The sequence below is a fragment of the Dermacentor silvarum genome, chromosome 3 (genome assembly GCF_013339745.2).
Source record: "Dermacentor silvarum isolate Dsil-2018 chromosome 3, BIME_Dsil_1.4, whole genome shotgun sequence".
NCBI lineage: Eukaryota > Metazoa > Arthropoda > Arachnida > Ixodida > Ixodidae > Dermacentor > Dermacentor silvarum.
Window position 1 is genome coordinate 97,890,671 of NC_051156.1, and position 22,370 is coordinate 97,913,040.

At 46.3% G+C, this 22,370-nt stretch overlaps 1 protein-coding gene across 2 annotated transcripts in view; it reads left to right on the forward strand.

Moving 5' to 3' along the window:
* Positions 1-22,370, forward strand: part of LOC119445605 (lysosomal alpha-mannosidase-like) — a 62,178-nt gene that overhangs the window by 26,834 nt on the left and 12,974 nt on the right. For both annotated transcript variants that reach the window (XM_037709866.2, XM_037709865.2), the window contains 11 exons: positions 1,610-1,681; positions 3,525-3,641; positions 5,086-5,286; positions 7,334-7,400; positions 9,945-9,984; positions 10,834-10,903; positions 11,000-11,122; positions 12,835-12,951; positions 15,312-15,471; positions 17,759-17,829; positions 20,730-20,945. In XM_037709866.2, coding sequence (XP_037565794.1) covers positions 1,610-1,681; positions 3,525-3,641; positions 5,086-5,286; positions 7,334-7,400; positions 9,945-9,984; positions 10,834-10,903; positions 11,000-11,122; positions 12,835-12,951; positions 15,312-15,471; positions 17,759-17,829; positions 20,730-20,945 — 1,254 coding nt within the window. The remainder of the gene's footprint in view (positions 1-1,609; positions 1,682-3,524; positions 3,642-5,085; positions 5,287-7,333; positions 7,401-9,944; positions 9,985-10,833; positions 10,904-10,999; positions 11,123-12,834; positions 12,952-15,311; positions 15,472-17,758; positions 17,830-20,729; positions 20,946-22,370) is intronic.

A 22,370-nucleotide genomic window follows, 5' to 3' on the forward strand; every position in this document is an offset into this window, starting at 1 on the left:
ACCATCCGATGCAAACTCACATTACGGTGGAAGCCCTGAGAATGCACATCAGACATTTTGCACGTGCCCCCTTTCACCACCTTGCAACACTACCTTCGGACCGGCGCCAAGCATCGTTCTCTAAAACTACCATCAAGTACAACGACAAACTTCCCTCGGGCTTCACCGCTGCATCTAAACCATCGATACCCCCTTGGTGTCTTATTAGCCCCACAGTACATCTCAGTGTACCAGGAATCAAGAAGAAATCTGAGCTGTCGTCACCTGTGCTGAAACAACTGTCTCTGCTTCTTCTACACGTATGCGGACAGTGTACATATTTATACTGATGGTTCCACAAACCTCCAGTGTTCGTCCGGTGCTGTGGTTGTCCCAGCAAGAGCTATTACCATTAGCTTCAGGACTGACCACCCAACGGCATCGACATCTGCGGAACTAGCTGCTCTTCGTGCGGCACTTCGTTTCGTCAATCGGGAGTCACCTCGACAATGGTCAATCTTCAGTGACTCAAAGGCAGCCCTACAATATGTGCTATCAGCTCTGCGTCGCGGGCCATACGAACAGCTCGTATTCGATATTAGATACTTACTCCATACATCACAGGAGAAAGGACACCACGTGACGTTTCAGTGGCTTCCAAGTCACTGCGGCGTCATAGGGAATGAAAACGCCGATAATGCCGCTCGGGCAGCTCTTGACGACTCACAGGAAGAGGCCATACCGCTCTCATGGTCCGACGCAGCCAGCAGACTTCGAGTGCTTGCACAGGAGATCACGCTCTCTCTATGGTGCACACCAAGCAGCCAGACCAACCGGAGCAATCTTCACTACCACCTGCCCTCTTTGATGCATCTCTGTATGCCAACTGGACTCCGCCGAAAAGAGGCCACTATGCTTTATCGCTTATGGCTAGGGGTGGCATTCACGAAATCTTATTCATTCCTCATTGGAATGGCCGACAACCCTTTTTGCAATGCCTGTCTTTGCGAGGAGACGCTAGAACATATTCTATGCGACTGTCCTGAATATAATGTTCCGAGACAGTCCCTGGCGTCCGTTCTAGCACACCTGGACAATCGACCACTGTCAATTGAAACCATTCTCGCGTGTCGTCGACAGAAGACATCGCAGCTGAAAGCAACGAAGGGACTGCTTAGGTTTTTAAAGGAAACGGGCTTGGACAAGCGGCTATGACAGTGATGTCACGCATCACGCAAGAGTGACGGACTGTGACTGACGATGTGTGTGCTGTGTACGTTATGTGCTCTCTCTCTCTCCTCCCCATCTTTCATTCCCCCTCACCCCGCTCCCATGTGTAGGGTAGCAAACCGGTTGTCCTGAACTGGTTAACCTCCCTGCCTTTCCTTCTCCACTCTTTCCTTCCTTCCTTTCCTTCAAGGAACACTTAACGACAGCATCCACGCGAATCACGGGATAGCGAGCACAGAAAGCGTGGCGCGTCAAATGTAAAACACCGTGAGTGTGCGTGGCAGTATGCTTTGCGAGTTGCGGCCTGCAATTCCGATGTGGCGTTTATCGAGCAAACAGTTGGCAGCATGTGTAGGCGAATGGAAATTGCTCAATATGCTTGCTGTCTTCTCTCTTGCAGGACGACCCTGACAGTGATGAGTACAATGTCCAAGATAGGGTGGACGACTTCCTCAACTACACGAGGGAAACCGTATGTATACCACGCTATGAAAGCTCCAATGTTCGTGATGGGCACTAGTGTAGTGTGTGCTGTCACCTATGTTCGTGTGGCGGTATAGGCACCTCGCACTGAGGGGGGGGGGATTGCGACGCTTTCATTTATCACGACAGCGTCGCCGAGAGTGGTTCTAAGCATGAGATGAAAATGGGACAGCAGCCTGAGATTCATCACCCGTCTGAGTGTTATGCACCGAGCTTTACCGGGTTCAACTTCACGAACGTTCGCGCTTCTGTTCTTGATCACAAGCATATCCAATGAAGTGCAGGACAAGGCACTTCAATATTACTTTCATATCTCGGAAAGTCTTTGCTCGTGGTAATAGCGGTAAGTGATGTCACAGTGACTGTTTATCACGTACATACCGTTTTGCTTCCACTGCTCGCTAGGCTGCTTGTTACGGCTCGGCTGTCAGCTGTCGAAAGTTTCAACGCAAGCTGCCTATACCATAGCTCAGTGCTTCTCCAACTTCGCGGGCCTGCACAACTCATCGAGAAATGTCATGCGATTCCGCATTGCCTCTCCAGAGTTAAACTTTCTGCGAGCATTATTCGTCTTACGAAGAAGTAATTTTCGCCGGTCTGTTTGTCTGCTAATTCATTGACGTACAGTCACCCACAATATTTTACGGAGCACGAGATCTGAGTTAAAGCTGAATATCTGCGCAGCCTCAAAACGCAGTCTCGTATTCGCATTCACCGCCTGTACCAGTACATGTGAACAACATTGTGACGTTCGATTTTACTGACTAGTGTTACAGGCTGCTCGGAAATTGAACTTCTTCTGACGTCCCGTGGTCCGTAAACTTTTGTGGTTCACTCTACAAACGCAACACAAGGGCTATGAGAAAAGCCATAGTGCGGGATTCCGGATCAGTTTCGAGCACCTGTGGTTTCTTGAATCGGCCCCCAATTCAAGATAGGCCAGCGTTTTTCGCATTCTCGCCCGATTGAATTGCGAGCGCCGAGGCCGGGAACCGAACCTGCGACCTCGTGCTCAGCTGCGCGGCACCGTAGCCACTGAGCGACCGCAGTGAGTCTGTGTCGCCCAGAGCTGTACGTGTTGCGCAGCTTCATCGATGCTGAACAAGATCGGGTGGATGTGAGCGCTTTTTTCGGCGGCTGTGCCCTATAACTAGACTGTGAACAGCTGCGCCATTATCACTTAATGTATTTAAGCTCGTTTGCGGTGTGTGCTGAACGGAGCATTTCCACCTTCATTGGAGAAGGCATGAAGGGCGAGGGGCGCGTAAAGAAAGAGGACATGGTCACCGCCGAGTTCAGCAAAGATAACTGTGCAATAAGAAACAGAGTTGACGTTGGAATTGTCTGGCGCCTTCGCCCCATTTTTCCGCATTGACGGCACGCTATGAGGGGCGCGAGAAGAGCAGAAATACAATGCCCAGAGTTGCAAATATCTGACTTTATGATCATTCTGACCACTATACGTGTCTTTTCTTGTGTATACGTTTTCACTGTAAAAAAAAAGACAGTGCACGCATGAGGCTCTAGCTAAGTGACGCGCGATCTGTTCAAGGGGTCATTGGCGGCTAAAAGTTTGAGGACTGCTGCTCCGTCTTCTTGCTGTGTTACACTTACTGAAGCATACATACCCCTGAAGGAGGGGGAGCAGAACAGTGTGCTAGAGCAGATCACGCATAAATCCTTTCATTATTTAACCAAGCTGTTTTAATATAGCTGCTTAAAGCTGACACACAACTTTGAAATAATGTTGGCCGCACTGCGCCGTGTGGGTATCTGTTGCATTTTTATTCACTGAAATTCTTTCTCGTCTATTTTAAAACCTGATATCGCAGGCAAACTTCTACAAGACGAACAACATCCCAGTTACTATGGGCAATGACTTCAACTACCAGAGCGCCGGTCATTGGTTTACCAACTTGGACAAGCTCATTCATCATGCTAACCTCAGGGTAAGAAGCGTGCTAACCTCAGGGTGTATGCGAAAAACATGTACAACACGCATTGGTTGTATTCGCATTGCTATCTTAAACGAATAAAAAGAAAAGTGCACGCAGGCAGGTCTCTGGCCACATGGTAATTTCTTGTTCTTGTGTTTAATGCAAAAGACGACAGGACAACCGGTATCATGAGCGATAGAATCTTGAGAAGGCGTACTTCTCCCTGTACTTTGTTCACACTGCAGCCATGTACAATCTTACAGTAGTCTCCTCTCCTAGCTATCAGCCTGCATCGCCGAGCTATTAGCGATGCCGCCAAATTGCCACGCCGGCGTTCACAGTGGCACAATGCGCTATGTATATAGATCAAGATGATATGGAGAGCAAGTGACAAAGGACAGGCATAGTTGAAGGGTTATCGGAGTCTGCTTAAGACACAAGACTAGCACCGCTTTAGACATATCCATCCTGAAAATGTGCTACGAGATACATTGGCATTCCACTTAGGAGTTTTCCAAAAGCGACCCTATATAGCGGTTCGGGATAATCTTAACCTGAAAGTCAATGCACCTGCGAGCAAATTTTGAAAACGGATATTTCGAAAGATGTAACGCCCGGAACAGGCCTAATAGTGTTTTAGCTCTCACTAAATTTTCAAGAAGTATGTTCGAATTTAAAAACGAAAGAAAGAAAGAAAGAAAAGAAATTCACAAAGAAGATGTTAAAAAAAAACTAAACACCCTGTATATTATTATAGGGCTATAGGGCGGGCGGCAAGCGCACATCGTGGAACATGCATACGCGTGTCCGCGCCTTGTGGTAAAGGGAGAAAGCAACGCAAGCGTCTCGCACTATACTCGTATAACTGCTTAGAGGCAGTTGCGCGTTGCGCACCGTCACTCGCGTGGAACTCACGCTTGAAGATTGCAACGCAATCCTTGGGACCCTTGTCGACTTCATATTTAGCGAGAGCATAGATGAGCACATCCAAAGCACCAGCCTCCCTTTCAAATCAACTTTCCCTACCCCGTTTCCTCTGCCTCCAGATTGCTATAGGGACAAGAGTACGACACCTTATCCCATCCCGAAATGTTCAACTCTGTATTGCCCAACGTGTCAGTTACGCTATATCAAGTTTCATACCTCAACGTTCTGACTCAAGCACGGGAAACTTAACTCAGAGTTTCAGAATAGGCATTTTTGATACACTGGCGCGAAATTTTAGTTACCGGTAGTTTATAAAAAAAAGACACGCAATTGCTTATAATTCCCTTACTAATAAGCTTTTACTCAAACAAAATTTTACAGCTGCTTTTCCTGCACAAATGCACTCTCCGTCACCAGCAATGGAGGTCAACAGGCCGTTTTGACTTTCATTGATGCGGAACTTTGCTAGGGCATTAGAGTGCTAATAAAAGCATGTTTCCTATCTCTTTCTCTCCCTCTCTCGTTTCAGTCGGAAGACACCAAGGTGCACCTGCTGTACTCGACGCCTTCTTGCTACCTGAAGGCCCTGCACGAATCGGGCGTCGGCTGGCCCACCGAGACGCAAGACTTCTTCCCGTACGCCAGCGACCCCCACGCCTACTGGACCGGATACTTCACCAGCCGGCCGGCCTTCAAGTTCCTCGACCGATACGCCAACAACCAGCTACAGGTGCGCGCAAACTTCACCGAGTCAGACCATGGCCTCCGAAATCACAACGGCGCGCCGCAGGGGTCTCAGAGGCCACGGTCCGACCATCGAGTTTCTGACAAAAATCATTAGAGGAAACTCCGGCACTAATGTTTACCAGAGTTGCAAACTAGACGGTTCAATCAACATGGGATTGAATGATGGCTAGCACATGGATTTGCCTAAACTTAGTCTTTCTGGCTTCAAAGGATTTTGACACTTTGCAAATTCATAAAGATACAGTCGAACTCGGATATATCGAATCTGATGGGGTTTACACAAAAGATCAATATATAGGCAATTCGATATATAAAATAAATTTTTTATACAAAGCTTTCGAGGGGATTTTACAGCTGCTCGTTATACACAATAATTTCTTATATATAGGTTCGATATATGCAGGTTTGACTGTATTGCGTTGTAAATGCGAACATTTGCAATGATTACACATGTGGGCAGAGACTAAATGGCTTGCTGTGTTTAGGAAACAAAAAAAATTGTGGTACATTTCAGAGAAGTGTATAACGCAACATATTTGCTTGGATGTCTCAGTAAGTGTGGTTTACAAAATTGATATCACTCTTGCCATTCTCGGCTTACAGAATAGTAAGAATCATGTTTAGGTTTTCTTAGGTGTTGCAATTTTCATGATTTTTTTAGATTTCATAGCCCAAATAAACATATCTGCTGACTACAGTTGGCAGATGTTCGCGTTTTCCATTTAATGCCAGAAAACCAATCAAAATAGGCGCAGTAGCTTTCCGTTTCTCCATTGCTCTGTAAATGAACAAGACCTGATGAGACAAAGAAGCTTTAGCAGGGTAGCTCCTTTCCAAATATGTGGAAACAGAGAAATCGCTTTTCTTTGCAACTACTGAGTCGATTTTGATGGGATTATTTAATTTAAAAGAAAGAGTTAAGAGCCAGCGACTGCAGGAAGCCGATTTTTTTATTCACAAGGTCTTGTTTTTGAAAACTGCAACATTTGAGAAATCTCAAATATCAAGTTTACCAATTTTCAAGTCTACTTGAAAAAGGATACAGCAAATTAGTAAATTGCCCGTAGTAATACATGTCTGGTGCACAAAACTGAAGTATTATACACCGATCTGAATTATACCAACAATTTGTTCATAGCATTTTTGCAAAACACTTGTAAACATTGCAACACTCTCACGTAAGCTTACAGAATTGCTATATTTGTATTTGGTGCAGAGTTACGAATATGTAAACTTTTTGCTTCTATTTATTTAAAACTTACTAATTTTTGGGAATTTTCGTGAAATGCTCTGAGCTGTAAAGTCATTGCTTGATATAGTTAATAGATTTTAAATTTCTCTCTCAAATGCATCAAACTTCATTTAAATCGGTCCAGCGGTTGTCTGACAAATCCATTTCTGCGTCGTACGCGTACGTGAATGTGCAAATCGGAGTTGAGCCCGAGATAAAGCTTGAAGTTGAAATGGCACGAAATATGTGAATGAGGAAATGGTCAAACAGTTCCAATTGAACGTCTTTCAAGTAAAAGAGAGATGGAGCTAAAGTAAAACGGTTGACAATAGGCGAGAATTTTGCACCCGCATCATGGGGAAATGCGTGTATAGTGAACGCAGTCGACCGAGAGGGGGCGCATAACACTGAGCGTAACTAAAAACGCTGCATCTGTAACTGTCTGAGTTCGAAACCGTTGTTTTTTTTATTTCTTATGATCTTGTGGCCTGCGAAATGCCATGACAACAAAGGGGATATACATATATATATAACCGACGCAAATTACAACAACCATAACTTGTTTCATCCTCCTCCTCCTCTTTAATAAGGTAATTGTTTTCTCTTCTCTAGGAAACAAAACATTGGATCTGTCCAGTCCTCACTTGAATCCAGCCTCAAAAATTGGCATGCGCCTTAAAAAATCAATTAGATATATAAAAAAGAAGTGATATGATCATTGCAGTCATTGCTGTTCAATCCTGCCCTAATTATAATTTTTTGTAAAGAAGCGAATTACACTAACGAACAAATATTTCAGGCAGCCAAGCAACTGGGTGTTCTCGCTGGCCCCAGGGAAGTCACGGAGGCATCTCTTGACGTATTACGTAAGTACTTTTTTAGCGTGCTTACTAGTGTACTTGGGGATACTTTCACTCATCCTGCTGACCCTAAGCTGTTTGTAATCAGAAAGAGGTGAATGTATATATTGTGTAACGTTATGTACTTGTGTAAAAATAACAGTAACTGATAAAGAGATTCTCAGGTTTGAGATAGCACTTTTGTGTTCACGTCAATCCCTTCACTACGTAATGACCAATCTGAGTAATCATTCCTTGGGTAATGAAATAAATGAAAAAAAATATCACCAGCCCTTCCCCTATCGAGAAAATGGGGCTAAGCGAAGCTTATGGCAAAACGACGCTGTCGCAGACGTTCTGCTTCGTTTGCCCTAAACTCAGTGTCAGCGGCTCTTCGCTGACGTTTGGCCTCAACATCGCGCTCTCCCAACTCGGGGTCCGCGGCCCTTCGCTGATGTTTCGCCTGGCCTTTGGACGCCCTCACGCCAGAATCGGCACATCGACGACGAGCCCTTTACCGAGCAAGTTCGTGGCGCCGTTGCTCAAACGCAGCCTGCACCTCGGCGGAACGCACCACGCGAAGCCTTCCCATCCGGACGCCGAAACTGATCTGAGACGACGGAAGCCCGGCGGAGCGCGCGCCAACCCCCTTTTCTTCCCTTTCCCTCCCCGCGACACACCAAATGACCCTGATTGGTCGCGCGCGTCACGTGATCCGGCGCCCGGCGCATCCCATGCACCCCGTACAGATGGTAAACCAGCGGAGCTGAAATGTGCAACCCCGGTATGAGCCACACGTGATTTTTTGTTTCCTTCTCTCTTTCGTTCCTTTCTTCCTTCCTTGTTTTCTTTCTTTCCTTCCTTCTTTCTTTATTTCTTGTCCCTGGCTCATACCCGCATATCTGATGCGGGTATGCGCCACACATGATTTTATTATTGTTGATCGTGACGTAACTGACGAGCATGTGATGTTATTGATGTCATGACCTAACAGTCATATTAGTCACACATTAATCGTACCCTTCCATGCCAATTTTGGTATATACCAAGTGAACTAGAGGCGAGTTTTCGACAGGTTTTCGATAGAGTTTTAGCATGACACCACCCCCACCACCGCCGACACTTCTGAGGCAATACAAGCTTCACTTGAAAAGTCGCAGTTTCGCCCGGAAGGCGAAGCATCGATTGCGATAGCAAATTGTAGTGGACAGCTATACGAAGTAAGGATAGTAGTTTTATCGGCCGTTAAACTTGTAAACTCAGGCATGCTAACCAAATTAACAAGCATGATGTCGCACAGGCACAAGCAAACATGAACACATCTCACTCGATGAACGCGGAAACTCGCTGTCAAAACGCTGGAGTGATGAAACGCGGCGGGAGTAGCGAGCAAATTGACCTCGCGCTGCGTCTCGCATCAACGCGAACTAAGCCGTGGAAACTCAGCGCACGGCGGACTTAGTCCCTGTCGCAGATAGCTTTCAAGATGCAGCGGCCCGGGTGGGCGCGCGCCGGAGTAACGCAGCCCCCTCCCTCAGTACCGTCCCCTCGTAGCGTTGCACGCGACGGAAGACGGCGCGCTTCCTTTCCACTTTCCTCCCTTGCGTGCGCGAGATTGAGCCGCGATCGCCAGCTCACCGTGCCTCGCACAGTTTCACCCGCACTTACGGCATACGGCGCGCGGCACCAATTTTATCTTCCTTGGACTTCATAAGGAACTAATTAGTGAGTAGAAATTTTGCAAATCCCTCAAGCGTTGCAACAACTTCATGTAAGCTGTTAACTCATATATCAAATTTGTTCGCTCTAGATGCTCAAAGAGATGCAGTTTACAGAACTGCGATATCTATTTTCGGGCCACAGTTACAAATTTGTAAAATTCGAGTGTAAACTTTCCTGAAACTCACCCATCCTTGGCAAAATTTGTAAAGATCTACAAGGCCCTAATCCAAAATTCCTGCTTCCTACAGCTGCTGGAATTTAACTTTCTCTCTCAAGTGCAAATAATTTCATTCGATTTGATCCGGTTGTTGTCACACGCAAGAATTTATGCATCTTACTTGTATTCTAATGTATTCAAAAGTGTAGCCGTTGCCCCTCCCCACCCCCCACCCATTCTCGCTCGCCTTCCGCCAAGAACTTCGATGACCTCTCAGATGTATCCTTTGAGGTTGCTCACTGAGGCGGTAGGTGTGCTTCATGAAAACCTTTGAAAGTGCTCTTGCGATTGCTCGAGTCTGTCGCGGCGACATAGACGAGGTCACCGCGGACAGTCGCCAGAGGGGCTTTAGCGCAGTTCTGATTGCGCCTGTTGGCCCGCTTCAAGTATACATTTATTTTGCTGTGGCAGGTGCAGTCGGTCTGCGTGAGCATAAATGTATTTTATCTAAATCGTAGTGTTCTGCCAAGTCTATCGTAAATAAAGTAAACGTTGACTGTTAGCTAAAAAGGAAATTGAGCCTGTTCGTGATGTCCTCACACCGTACACAAACACCCATTTCATCCTCCTCAAGTACTACCATGCTTGTTCCGAAAAAGACAAGTCAAAAGCATGCTTCTGCTTTGTTGCAGGCGAAACGTTGGCTGTCGGTCAGCACCATGACGCAATAACGTAAGTACGAACTTTCATTTCAGTGGGTCTCTACAAGCTGCCAAAATTTCGTGTTCACGAACCAAATCGTGCGGTTGAGCGATTCGGCCTCACTTGCACCTGCAGTGGATGAGCTGGACTTGAAACGTGCCGGCGTCTCATCCCGCCCGATCCCATAGTTACCGTGTTTCACGAGTCCACTGCGCATGCTCCGTGTCATTATAGCCCCGCAGCGTCGCTGTAGAGCTAGCATGGAGGAAGGAAAAAGTTAGGAGAGAGCATTACGCCACGCAGCCAGCCTTGGCAAGCGAACCCTCCGTGATGTCAGGCCTTTGCGTAGTGTCGGTCCAACACGCGACCTCTTAGGTCGACATCACGGATGAAGAATCGAGATTTGCCGAGACTTTTGGTGCCAGGTGGTTTTTTTAATCAATGCGCACTTGGGGTTCGGGGGTCCTGCCGCAGCGCTGCATGCAGAGTGGGAGACCTAAAGATTACCGTGCGTTAAACGTGACTATCACGTGTTGGGCCGACACGCTTGGCTTCAATCGGGTTGCGCGATGCTCCCTCCTAACTTTTTCCTTCCTCTATGAGAGCTCGCATCTCAACTAATCAACGGCCGCATTGCACCGGCGCCCATAGGTGCCTTTGGCATTGATTCGTCGATGCTAGTCCATGCCAGCATGACATCGCACCAGTATTTAGTTAAACAGCTTTTGATAACATAAAGCTTGTACTCCTGCTTATGCGCTTCAAGTGTACATTGGGCGTCGTTTGTGCCAGTGTTAACTTCCTCTCTTGCTCGTTCCGTTCATTTAACCCACTTTGCGTGGTGTTGCTGTTTCTTTCAATTTGTAAAATTTATTTTAGGGGTACCGCCAAGCAGGCCGTAGCCAATGACTACGTAAAGCACATTTCGATCGGTCTCGAGGCGAGTGACGTAAGTTAGCATTTTTTGCACGTGTTTACAATTTAGCTGGGAAATGGATGTGAATTAGGTGTCGGTACCCGTTCTCGTTTTCTTTTTCTCTTTCAGAAATACACGAACTACGCTTTCGAGAAACTCTTGGGCCTGCACCCACAGTCGGAGGTCCCGGAGCTCGTTCGCTGCCACACTTTGAATATTAGCGCCTGTGAAGTCACTGAAACGTCTGGGCAGGTCAGTACATGTGTGTGACGCGACTTCGTCGCACTTGTACTTCACAGTTGTCTGACACCTGCGCAGACGTAGGCGCACGTGAAGGCATTCAAGAAGTTTCGTTGGCACACAGCACTTGCTTGGTGTTCTTACTGTGAACAGAATAAACTAATCAGCTTTGCCGGGCGGCCCATTTTTGACTCTCCCGGTGGCTTACTTGAAGGGTTGGTCATTGCTATCTCAGCAGATCGTGATGTTCGAGAAGATAATAAATAGGCTTCCACTATAATCGCCATTTTCTAATTGATTGCATTTATGCACGTGTTGGAAAGTCGAAGCCCGATAGCGATGAGCTCGCTGTCATTTGACGTTATTTTTTAAGACTAAGCCGGACTTTCAAGTTATCTGCACCCTGAATGTGCAACGAAATACATAAATGTCTTACGTATCGTTTCCCCTAAAAAGCCTTGATCACGCATTGCCGATAAAAACCAATAGAAAAGAAATCGTGTACTTCGTAGCAAGTCTTGGGGATGGAGATCTCCAAGTCGGTGCTATATGACATTTTAGTTTCGTGGATATGACTCCGTCGCAGCCAATCCTAAATTCTGCGACATATGCTGTTTTTTTAACTTATTTAAATGCAACTTTGCGATTGGTGGTTTGAATATTGACCGCCTCATCAAATACTCTTCCTGCAGAGGAGGAATTTAAAACAACGGAATTCATAACAACTCTTCGCCAAATGAACGCCGCAGGCTGCAGCATGACTGGAGATGAACAGGGAATAATCCGCAGACTGCTGCAGTTATTTGCTTTCGAGAGGTGGTAAATTTAGCAACCAGGTTCACAAAGTCATCCTCGCCTAATAATAGTTCGTTTGTAAATTTGAGCATCAGGGCTCGTGCGCCGAAAGCCATTCGTACGTGCTAAAGATTCGTTTTAAACAATGTCACCGGTCAGTCCTAACAGTGGTTTCTTTTACTGTGGACGCGTTGGATGCCTAAAAACAGCTTCTACGAAGCAAACGATTTCTGACGCATGTGTTTAGGGCTCCCGGCTCCAAACTAACGCAGTGTTTTTTGGGGCGCATTTTAGAAACTGCCCTCATTTTAACGCTTACTTCACGCTTACTCACGGTGCAACATTTATTGCGGTAACAGTTATAAAGACAGCACTCACGCGTTTTAACCGTCGCCGTCGGCGCTGCCGTGCTGTTCCGGGCGCGAGGCGCATGCGCGGCTCAGCCCTTCACCCCCGCCCGTCACGTGACCTGCGGTGGTGCGAGGGCAAGCATGCTAGGCCGATCAGCGACAACTGTTAGCTTCGTGTTGATGCTGTCTTCCCGCGTGCCCAGCGTTACACGTCACGTGATCGGCTGCTCTTGGCGACGCGGCGCAGTTGGAATGGTAAAGGGAGCGGTAGCGTGGAACGTTCGCTTTGAGACGCGCGCTCCCCTCTGCCATCGCCCACCACATCAGCGTTGTGACATTGAATGTTCGTGGTCATCGAGTGAACTCTCTTCGTTTGCGTCTTCGGGCGCGAGGCACCACCCTTGTTTAGTTAGTAAGCGAAAGTTCACTACAATCTACAATGTCCATAGAACTACTAGCCTTACTTCGCGTTAGCCTAATACGTTGCTATCGTTATCAATGCGAGTAAAAATTCAAGTAAAACTGCAACTTCTTCTCTGCCCACTCTAACATTTGTAGTTTTCTTTTCTTGTTTGCCAGCTTTCCGTCGTAGCGTACAACCAGCAAGCGATGCCCTTCCACGGCCATCTCAGAATACCAGTAAGCGGCAATCGTTGGCGTGTCCTCGACGGCAATGGCTCGGAGGTGCCTGCGGAGGTACGTTGAGCACGCCTTGAGCGCACTTCGGCGTAACTTTTTGTGTGCCCTTTCGTAGCATTTGCGGACTGTTTGTGATCAAACTGTGATCTGGCGCAATGGGGCATCTTCATCTCAGGTGCCCCTTGTAGAAGAAATAGTACACTAACATGTAATGATTGTGTTACTTGCTGTTTGTGCGTGAACGCGACGGCGATGCAGTCGCGTCTTGCACCGCGACGAATACGAGGTTGACAAGCAAGTGCTGCGTGAGGTGCCGGTCGGCCATAATTTTTTTTTTTGGACAGCCCTGTATATCGATTGCAAATACACTCTTTTATGCCACGCGTTATCTCCGTCACAAGATTATCAGGTGCTGCGCAAAATACTCATGGGGGAGAAGTTTATCGACAGGGATGCTGCCCGTCGTCATGGCTGAAAGCAGCAATGCGACGAGAAGCTCACTATATCAACGGTGTCGCACGCGGTAGTGCGCTGAATTGTCATTCTCAGCAGGTCCAGCACCAGCGAAAGAAGTGAGTTGGTGATCACCTGCCGTAATTGTTTGAAGACCCGAATGTCACGAAATAGCGTGGGATGGTAGGGAGGTCGCTTAACGCTATTTAGGAACACTATAGAGAGTATCATCGGCACGGTTCTGCCATCATTAAGTGAAAGTCGTTGCTCGTTGGGATGAAGAATACGACGGAAAGATTTGAGGACAGACTGTCCGCCATCTTGACTATTTTCTAGAGTAACTCTGTAAATAGTTCGTAAAACATTTTCATTTATTTCTCTACCCGTAACAATATTACCGTGAGCGGGGGTGCACATTTGCAATTCGACAACGTCGGTCTTGTGATCAATGGAGTGTTTGTATGCCAGAAAAGAGGCAAGAAAGAAAGACGGGCGTTGACGCTGCCTTGAAGCTTCCGGACGAGTGTCCCCGTGACGACTTGAACTTTGGTAGCGTCTGGTTTGGTTTAGCTGCTGGTCGATAAAGGAGCATTACATTGCATTTTTATGAGGCTAAAGACAGCTACCCGGTTTTCAGAACTGTTTCTCAACACCAACTGGCCAAGGTACGCGATGTATGATTCAGTGCCGCAGTTAGGGCTCAGAATATCAAAATGAGTAGTTTGGCCTGTTATATATCTGCTTATAGTAATCAACCCATTTCTACAAATGAGTGAGGAGTCCTAAAATTATTTAGAGTTACTTTCTAATGTGCCTTTAAACTAATACACCAAATCGAGGAGGCTCGTTTTGCATTACTATGTGAGGCTAATTCTGTCAGGCTCGTTATACGTGATGCCAACATTCGCAGCTGGCCGAGGGAGATTACTGTAGTGGTGAAATCCGCATTACTTTGAGAAATCCTGGCGTTCTTCAACGTCCATCCTCCACTCTGTACACGAACGTTTCTGCATTCTGCCTCGAATGGAATGCGGCTCCACTGCGAACGGGAATCGAACCCGAGTCCTTGTGTTCAGGAGTAGCCCGTCTGACGCACCGCGGCGAGGACCCGCCGCTCATCCACCGCGGCCTGCCAAATTAATCTATGTGAAAGATTGTAAAAGCAAACAACTACTGTTCACTGTTATTATTCAATGATGCGCGAAAGGCCATTTGGCTACGGCAAGCACAACATCAAGGCCTTCGTGACTCGGATTGCGTCGCCACTTCTGTTCCAGTGCCCAGGGAAATCACCAGTCTGTATCGATAATCGCATCGAAGTAAACTTTTTGCTGCTAACCACGTATGAGGCGTAGCGGCGGCAGCGATACTGCAGGTATTTGATGTCACCAGGTAGCTTGCGCTCGGAGCACAGCGGCAAACTGTGTTGCCCAATCTTTTTTTTTTTTAAAAAAAGCACTGCTGGTGGAAGCCGCCCAACGTCTCAAGCGATGCTATGCTTCACGTTCGTCAGAACTTATAGACATTCTTTGACCTATTCGTCAGTCATCTAGGCTTGATTAGTTTGTTTATTCCTAGTTTTTTTTTTTATTCTCCTCATCTGAAGTAGCAAGTCCTACGTATAGCAGAGCTAAAATCTTCAGCTCTGAATAAACACCTTCCCCTCTCTCTTTTCTTTTTGGCTGTGGTGCCTCGAATGCTACAGAAGAGAGAAAACGACATTGGCGCGGAAACATCGAAACAATTATTGTCAAGATCTTGCTTAAAGAACGAACATAAGACGCAGGACGAGAAAATTTCATGCTTGTTTGTATTGTTTTGCTCCTCGATTCTGGATTCTCACAGTGTGGGCTATAAGCATGAGGACTTCGTCGCCTTTTAGAATACAACTTGCTTTGGAAGAGCCATGCACGATAACTCGAAGTGCCTTCTAAACTACAACTTATTTTTACCTCTGTTTATAGATCACAAAAATACCAACGGGCGTGACAACCCTGCCGGAAAGATTCAGCAGGGCCGACCACGAAGTCGTCTTTGCGGCCGATCTCGCGGCTCTGGGCTTCACGACCTACTTCATCGAATCCGACACCGTCTCCGAAGAGCCACCCAGGGATCAGAACGAAGGTAACCATATGGACCAATATGCGCTTTTTTTCCCCTGTCTTATTTTGTCGGGACGGTACACTAAACAGTTGACAACCTTTGTGGCGTATCTTAGTTCCCGAACATTAATCGCCATCGGTCTTGCTTCCATTAATCTTCCTTATTTGAAAACCGCGCTCGCCCCTTTCCAGTTAACGCGCATGAAGTTGGTGAACTGGAAGTACCGGGCGCGCAGCGTTAAATAAAGGAGACACAAGATGGCGATGATTATTGGGGCGGGACACAGACAGGCCACAAAGCATTAAGCTGTTTTTAGCGTGTAGGTTTGTTTATAATGCTTACTATAATCAAAGAACAAAAAAAAGAAAGAAACGATGGTTCTTGAATCAATGTGCGGTTCTTAAGATCTCTCTCTGTTTTTTTTTTTCTTTCGAGCACTGAGTGGTTATTAGGGTTGGTAACATCGATGAACAATTAATCGATTAATCATTTAAAGGTATCCCGCAGAACGATTATTCTTCATCGACGTCTACCTTTCAATTAATCGACTTAATCGATTAGACACGATCGAATAGTCGTTTTATAGAGTTAGACAGGAGTGGCGCGAAAATTTTGGAATCGTACTAAAATGGCGGCGCACGAGCGGTGACTGTGCTGCTGTGCGTAGAGCGACTGTCGACTGTTTTTGTGAGCCCTTGAGTGATGTCGAGCCGAGCGCTTCCCCTCTCTTCGCCCACGACGCATATGCCTACCAAGGCCGAACGCTTGAAATGCCCTCGTAATTCAAGGCACACACACCAGTCGTTGATCGTCGTGTCCCTCCCAGTTCACTAAAGGCGTGGCACAGCATGCGCGCCGCTTTGGAGCATGTATTTCACATAGCGATGGAGTTCATGCCGATTCCAGCAAATATATAGCGTCCGAGCGTCTATTCTCGCATGCCGGTTGCGTGGCCATTCAAAGAAGGTGTCAGTTTCACCCGAACATCCCAGCCAATTGACATTCCTTCGCTCTGTAGAAAAGAGCATGTGGTTTAAAATCCTAAACCAGTAATTTTCTTTTTCCCTGTGCATATTGCAATTTCTTGCATATTTGAGTTGGACAATATTTCTCACTTTTCCATATTTCTTATTTCTTGTTTAACTGTACTGCACAAGTATTCAGTAGTGCTGTGTGCCTTCTTTAATTCCACTCTAAGGACCATTTTTTAAAATATGTAGTTTATCTTTTCAAAGGCCACTAGTGCCAATTGTACTTAGTATTAAAGATTATTCTTTATCTAACTTTATAAACTTGTATTTCTAACTTGCTTTCACCTCTGAAACATTAAAATGGGACCCTGCAAAAGCACGTAACTGTGTTTCAGCCTTTTTAGTGTGCCCGACAAAAATTACGGTTAAACAATTAATCGATGAAAAGCTGGCATCGAAAGCGAATAGTCGATTAAAGGCTAAAACGATGAATGATTAATCGTTATTCGAACAAAAAAAATTTATCGACCATCACTAGTGGTTACGTGCATGGTATGACCCTTTGAATGCAGAGAATGTCGAACACTGTAGATGAGACCAGAACGCTAGCGGAGTGTCCCGTGGGGCATCTTCATGGCTCTGGATGGATCCAGACAAAGCATGACAAGAAGTCATGTCTTCTTCTTCGCGGACTGCTCCACCTCGTCTTACTCATCCTCGCTTCCATCGCCCTCTGCGAGGTCGCGGGATCGAATCCCGGCCACGGCGGCCGCATTTCGATGGGTGCGAAATGCGAAAATACCCGTGTACTTAGATTTAAGTGCACGTTAAAGAACCCCAGGTGATGGAAATTTCCGGAGTCCCCCACTACGGCGTGCCTCATAATCAGATCGTGGTTTTGGCACGTAAAACCCCATAATTAATTATCGCCCTCTACGTAACTAAGAGCATTCTTTCACGGCAGATGTCTCGTAGGAAGAGACGCTCGCACGCTAACCTTCCGGCTGACAATAATCGCTTGTCACTTTGCACCTTAAGTATAAATAGGACCGGTCTTAATTAAAAAGAAGATGGGGATTCCTTTTTTTACTTAATTACCTTTTACACTTTGAAGGGAAGAACAGTGAGATGTGTCCGCCCTGCACAAAAAAATAAACATATGTGCTAATGTGGCCAGTCAATTTCTGCAAAATATACAAAGATAGAAGCTTTAAGCATTCCGTATTATTCTTGCGAGTCCGCTTAGCCAACCCACCTCGGCTACCGCGCCTGTGCGCGATCAGTTCTTAATGCTTTGGAAATTTCATTTACTTGCTGCCCTCTACTTCGCCCTCCAGAGCTTCCGAGGGGCGACACTACGGCGACGTGCTACGATCCCGCCACCAAGGAAATGGTCCTGGAAGGAAAGGTACGACTTGAAACCGGACATAGTTGTCCTGGTCTATTGAAATTATGGGTTGATCGCGGCCGCGATTGTGCACCAATTCTGTGCCCTCTGTATTTCTTTATGCATCTGCATTATTAATGTAATCGGCCTGTTATGAGCTATGGCACGTACTGAGCTGCCTAATAGTATCAAGATAAATGAATTCACTGTAAAAAATCCCCAGGTGTCCTTAGCTGTCGCCTATGAGACGCGAAGGCGAAAGCCGTGTAAAGTCTGCTGAAATTCACCTTAATGACCTTAGTCCTCCCTAATCCACCCTAGTCCCCCTTAATACTCCTTCATCTATCTCAATCGACCTTAATACACCCTAATCCACTTTAAGCGACCTTAATCTACCTTACTCCACCTTATAGTCCATAGTAATCCTCCTCAATTCATTTTAATCCACTCTAATGCACCTTAATCCTCCTTCATCTTTAATCGACCTCAATCCACCTTAATTCAATCACTAATCAATCATTAATTAACTTTGCTAATCATTCATCTCTTATACACGGCCGGACATGCTTTGGTTCGTTTCTGACCTTCCTTTGGTCAGGTGACTTTCTTTACCTCGCAACACGACATTCAAACATAGGGATCTAAGGCTTTCTCCTTAAAAATCAGACGCACTTTGCGGCTCTCTTTCCGAACGTCTCACCGCCACGCCGAAATGTAGGCGCTAGCATCACATACGCTGTTGCGTCATGGCTGGCCAGGTACACGCGATAGCATTCAAAGATCCCTGACTTCTCACGCTTCCCGGCAACTGCAGCTTGTGTAACCGCAACGTTTACCAGGAAACGCTGGCGGCGAACGCTATGCACGAAGGCGAGCTTTCTAGTAGAAACACGGCCTCTTGCGTGGGCCGATCCCGGAGGTAGTGCACAGCCGCGTCAATAAAATTACATAATTTTCAGGTTTCCCTTATCGTTTAGCACTTTTAATTTTTTCGTCTGCGAGCACTTAACATAAAAGGCGTGCGCTGTCGGTGTTTTGTTTGATGACGTTTGTGGGCTGACATTCTGAAAATTCCGAGGAATAACTTTGTCAAGAATGTAAAACTAGGCATCAGCAACCTTAGTGGCATAATGGTGCGGCAATATAACCCGCATATACCGCATGCCACATAGCAATGCGTGGCATATACTCGTACATATACCTAAATATATAGGGAAATTTTCGCTCACGGACAACTCTACCGACGCCGACACCGACACGGGGCCCTTAACGCTATCGCGCTTAAATTGGAAAGATGTGTATCCACACAGAAGTACGACATATACCTTAATATATTTAAGCCTACTATCCTGCGTGTCAAAGTTGCACTTACCCATTCTCGGGGATTCGTAAGGAATGAACGCAAAGCCAGTGGCTCAAGTTGTTTACTCGGCAAGACAGGAGCCAGCAGTACCCGCAAAGTGGAGGGAAAAACCGAAGGAAGGATCGCTTTTGGAAAGTGCACTTAAACAGTTACAAGCCATGGCCGCTGGATAAAAAAAAGAAAAAAAAAAAGGGTGTCCAGCGGCCGTGTACAAGCTATCTCACGTGGTTTAAGGTTGGCTTTCTCCCATACCTATGGTGCCATGCAGTCGAGCAAGGCGCTCAGGGGAATATATCAAGTTCGCAGCGTCTAGTTTATCCATAGTACGGAGTTTAGTTAGTTAGTTAGTTAGTTAGTTAGTTAGTTAGTTCGTTACTTAGTTACTTAGTTAGTTAGTTTGTTCGCTTGTTTGCCTGTTTCTTGTTCTGTCATTTCCTTTTTACAAGTAGCACTGCGTCTGGCGAACTCGCCCATCTGAATACTTCAGTTTGTTTTAGTGTGATAGTCACGGCATATGTCGTGGCCTGTAAGGCGACGCCTAGCGCATGGTAAAACGAGCAACGGTTAAAATTTAACGCGAACTGCTGAGATGACTAGGGAAGCAAGCCACGCAGGAAACAAATAAAAAAAAAGCTAGTAGCGAGTGCTGCGGGACAAATTGTAGTCATAAAGTTTAAAAGGAGGAATCATGGACAAATCCCCCAAGTGCGTGATTGCGAGAGTTCGTTTCTAGTGACCCGGCGCGGCTGCGGTTGGACTCGTCGTCTGCTTAATTGTCTGTTGCGTCACTCGGAAGTTCTAACTCGCGGCTAATCGTACGAACGCTGCGGAGCTACTGTCGCAGTTGCCACTGCAACAGTGTTTCTAGGAATGGAGGCCTTGATCTAAAGGCATCAAATGCTGCGACCAGAGAGCGAGCGGCACGGGCCGGAGAAAGCAAAAGACATCACCGGCGGCCATGGCAGCACATGAGTCTATTACAAACCAAGCCGCGTACGGCGTGGCTGTTCGAAGGATCAGCACGCGATGGGCGCATTTTCAATTATTCCCTAAGTGAAATGAAAGAGAGAATGACCAATTGCCCGGCGACATGTTCCCTCTACATAGTTTCTTTCTTTTTTCTACGGAGGAAGCACTTATGTTGTCGTGGCCAGGGAGCGCTCTGCGACTGGCGAGGCGCAGTTGCCAGTTTTGAAAATGGAGTGTCAGGGCAGTCCCGACTCCTTGAAGCATTTAAAGAAATGCACGGAAGCAATTATCAAGCGAAAGTGAAACAGCAGAGTGCGCTATGAGTGTTTGCTCCTCCAAATCTGGGCCCGCGTTCGCAAAGCAGTTCAGGCGGTTTAGCGGATCCTGCTAGCCAATCTACCATTAGCAAAGACCGATCGGCCAATGTCAAACCGTTCGTACGAATGAAAACATTTGTGAATTTGGCGCTTGAATCAGTGCCAGTTGCTACGAAAATCTGGGTTTCCGAGTGTTTTGCTGGGCGGGAGAGTGGGGGGAGCTGGACCTTCGAATAACCGTGACCACGCAAGAACACATTTCTTCCGTCCAGGTTACAAGAGCGTACATCGACTGCGAGAGTGGCCTCCTCAGCGCCATCTGGTGGAAGGGGACGACCATACGTGTGAATCAGTCCTTCTACTGGTACCATGGCCATCCGGGTAACAACACACGGTTCCAGTACCGTGCTTCCGGTGCCTACATCTTCCGGCCCGAGGAAGAGGAACCTTTACCGGTGGCGGATAAAGCCGAGCTGGTCCGCATTGAGGTAAGTTTCTTCGGTCCATAAAAAACAGAGAATGAAGATATATATGTGTGAAGATCTGACTTTGGTAGCGTGTGGCTCTTAGGTAAAACAAAAAATTATCTCTAATTGATAACATTGATAACATTGATAAAACAGAGGATGACATTTTCTGCCATATTTGTGACCAATTGTACAAGCCTTGCTCAATGTGTTCACGTTGTAGCGACTGTGAAGGTGGAGACGGTGGGCCTCTTCGATTATCCGTTCCTGACAGTCCCGGACTGCCCGAGACAGTGCTTTCAGCCAATGAGCGTTGCGTATGCAGTTTTTCGGACAGTCCGGGACTGTCAGAGACGGATAATCGAAGAGGCCCAGTGTGAAACTGTAAGTTACGAGCCTAACTCTTTATTGGGCAAGCATGTACCCAGAAAAACAAGTAGCTGTCGAAGCACGACGACAGCGGTCAGCACCACGGAGTAAAAAAGCTGTGCTACAGTTGGTGCAGCGGCGAGTACAGTGGTCGGTCGTCCAAATCTGATCTGTGGGTCAGGTGCGTCGGCTGTTTATATATGACGTATCGCACATTCCAGCGTAATTGCAGGTGCTCGCATGCACGTTCCAGAATGTACACCACTAGTTGCTTCGCGCGGTCAATCTGATTAGACAAGATATTAGACACGATTGTTTCGCTACAGAATCGACGACTACATTCGAGAAAGTTGCGATACACGAAGGCGCGTCTTTCGCTGAGTGATAACATTGTAACAGTGTTTAGCCGGTGAAAAACGTTCTCACGGAAAATAGAAACGATCTAGGCGATGCTAATCAATTTAAGCGCTGTTAATCGGACATAGTGGGGACGTAAGATGAAACAAATTTATCTTGAAAATGGCGAAAGTTCCATCTCACATAGGCCTGATTGCCGCATCTCCTGAGGTTAAAAAAATGACATATCTAACGCTCGTCCATCCGAAACTAGAATTTGCGTCTTCCAGTTGTAGCCCATCACAGGATTAGTTAATCGCACACCTAGAATCTATCCAAAATCGAGCCCCTTGCTTGATCATTTCTCAATACTCGACTTATGCAAGTATTGCATCACTCACTGTCCCTGTATTTTTCTGTTTCTAGTCTTGTTTATTAGATTTTATGTAACCACTCCTGCTTGGGCCCGAATAGGACCTGCAGTATTTGTAAGTAAATAAATAAATAAATAAATAAATAAATAAATAAATAAATAAATAAATAAATAAATAAATAAATAAATAAATAAATAAATAAATAAATAAATAACAATTACTCGGCCTGCTTTCACTAGAGTCGCGATGCCTCCGCCTGCTTCATTCTTTTTCCGTCAGCCTGAATCACGCCATGTGCTGTTAAATCCATAATATCGAGTATTTCTTTGCATTAACCATAACCCAAAAATAGCTCGTGTAAGCAGTC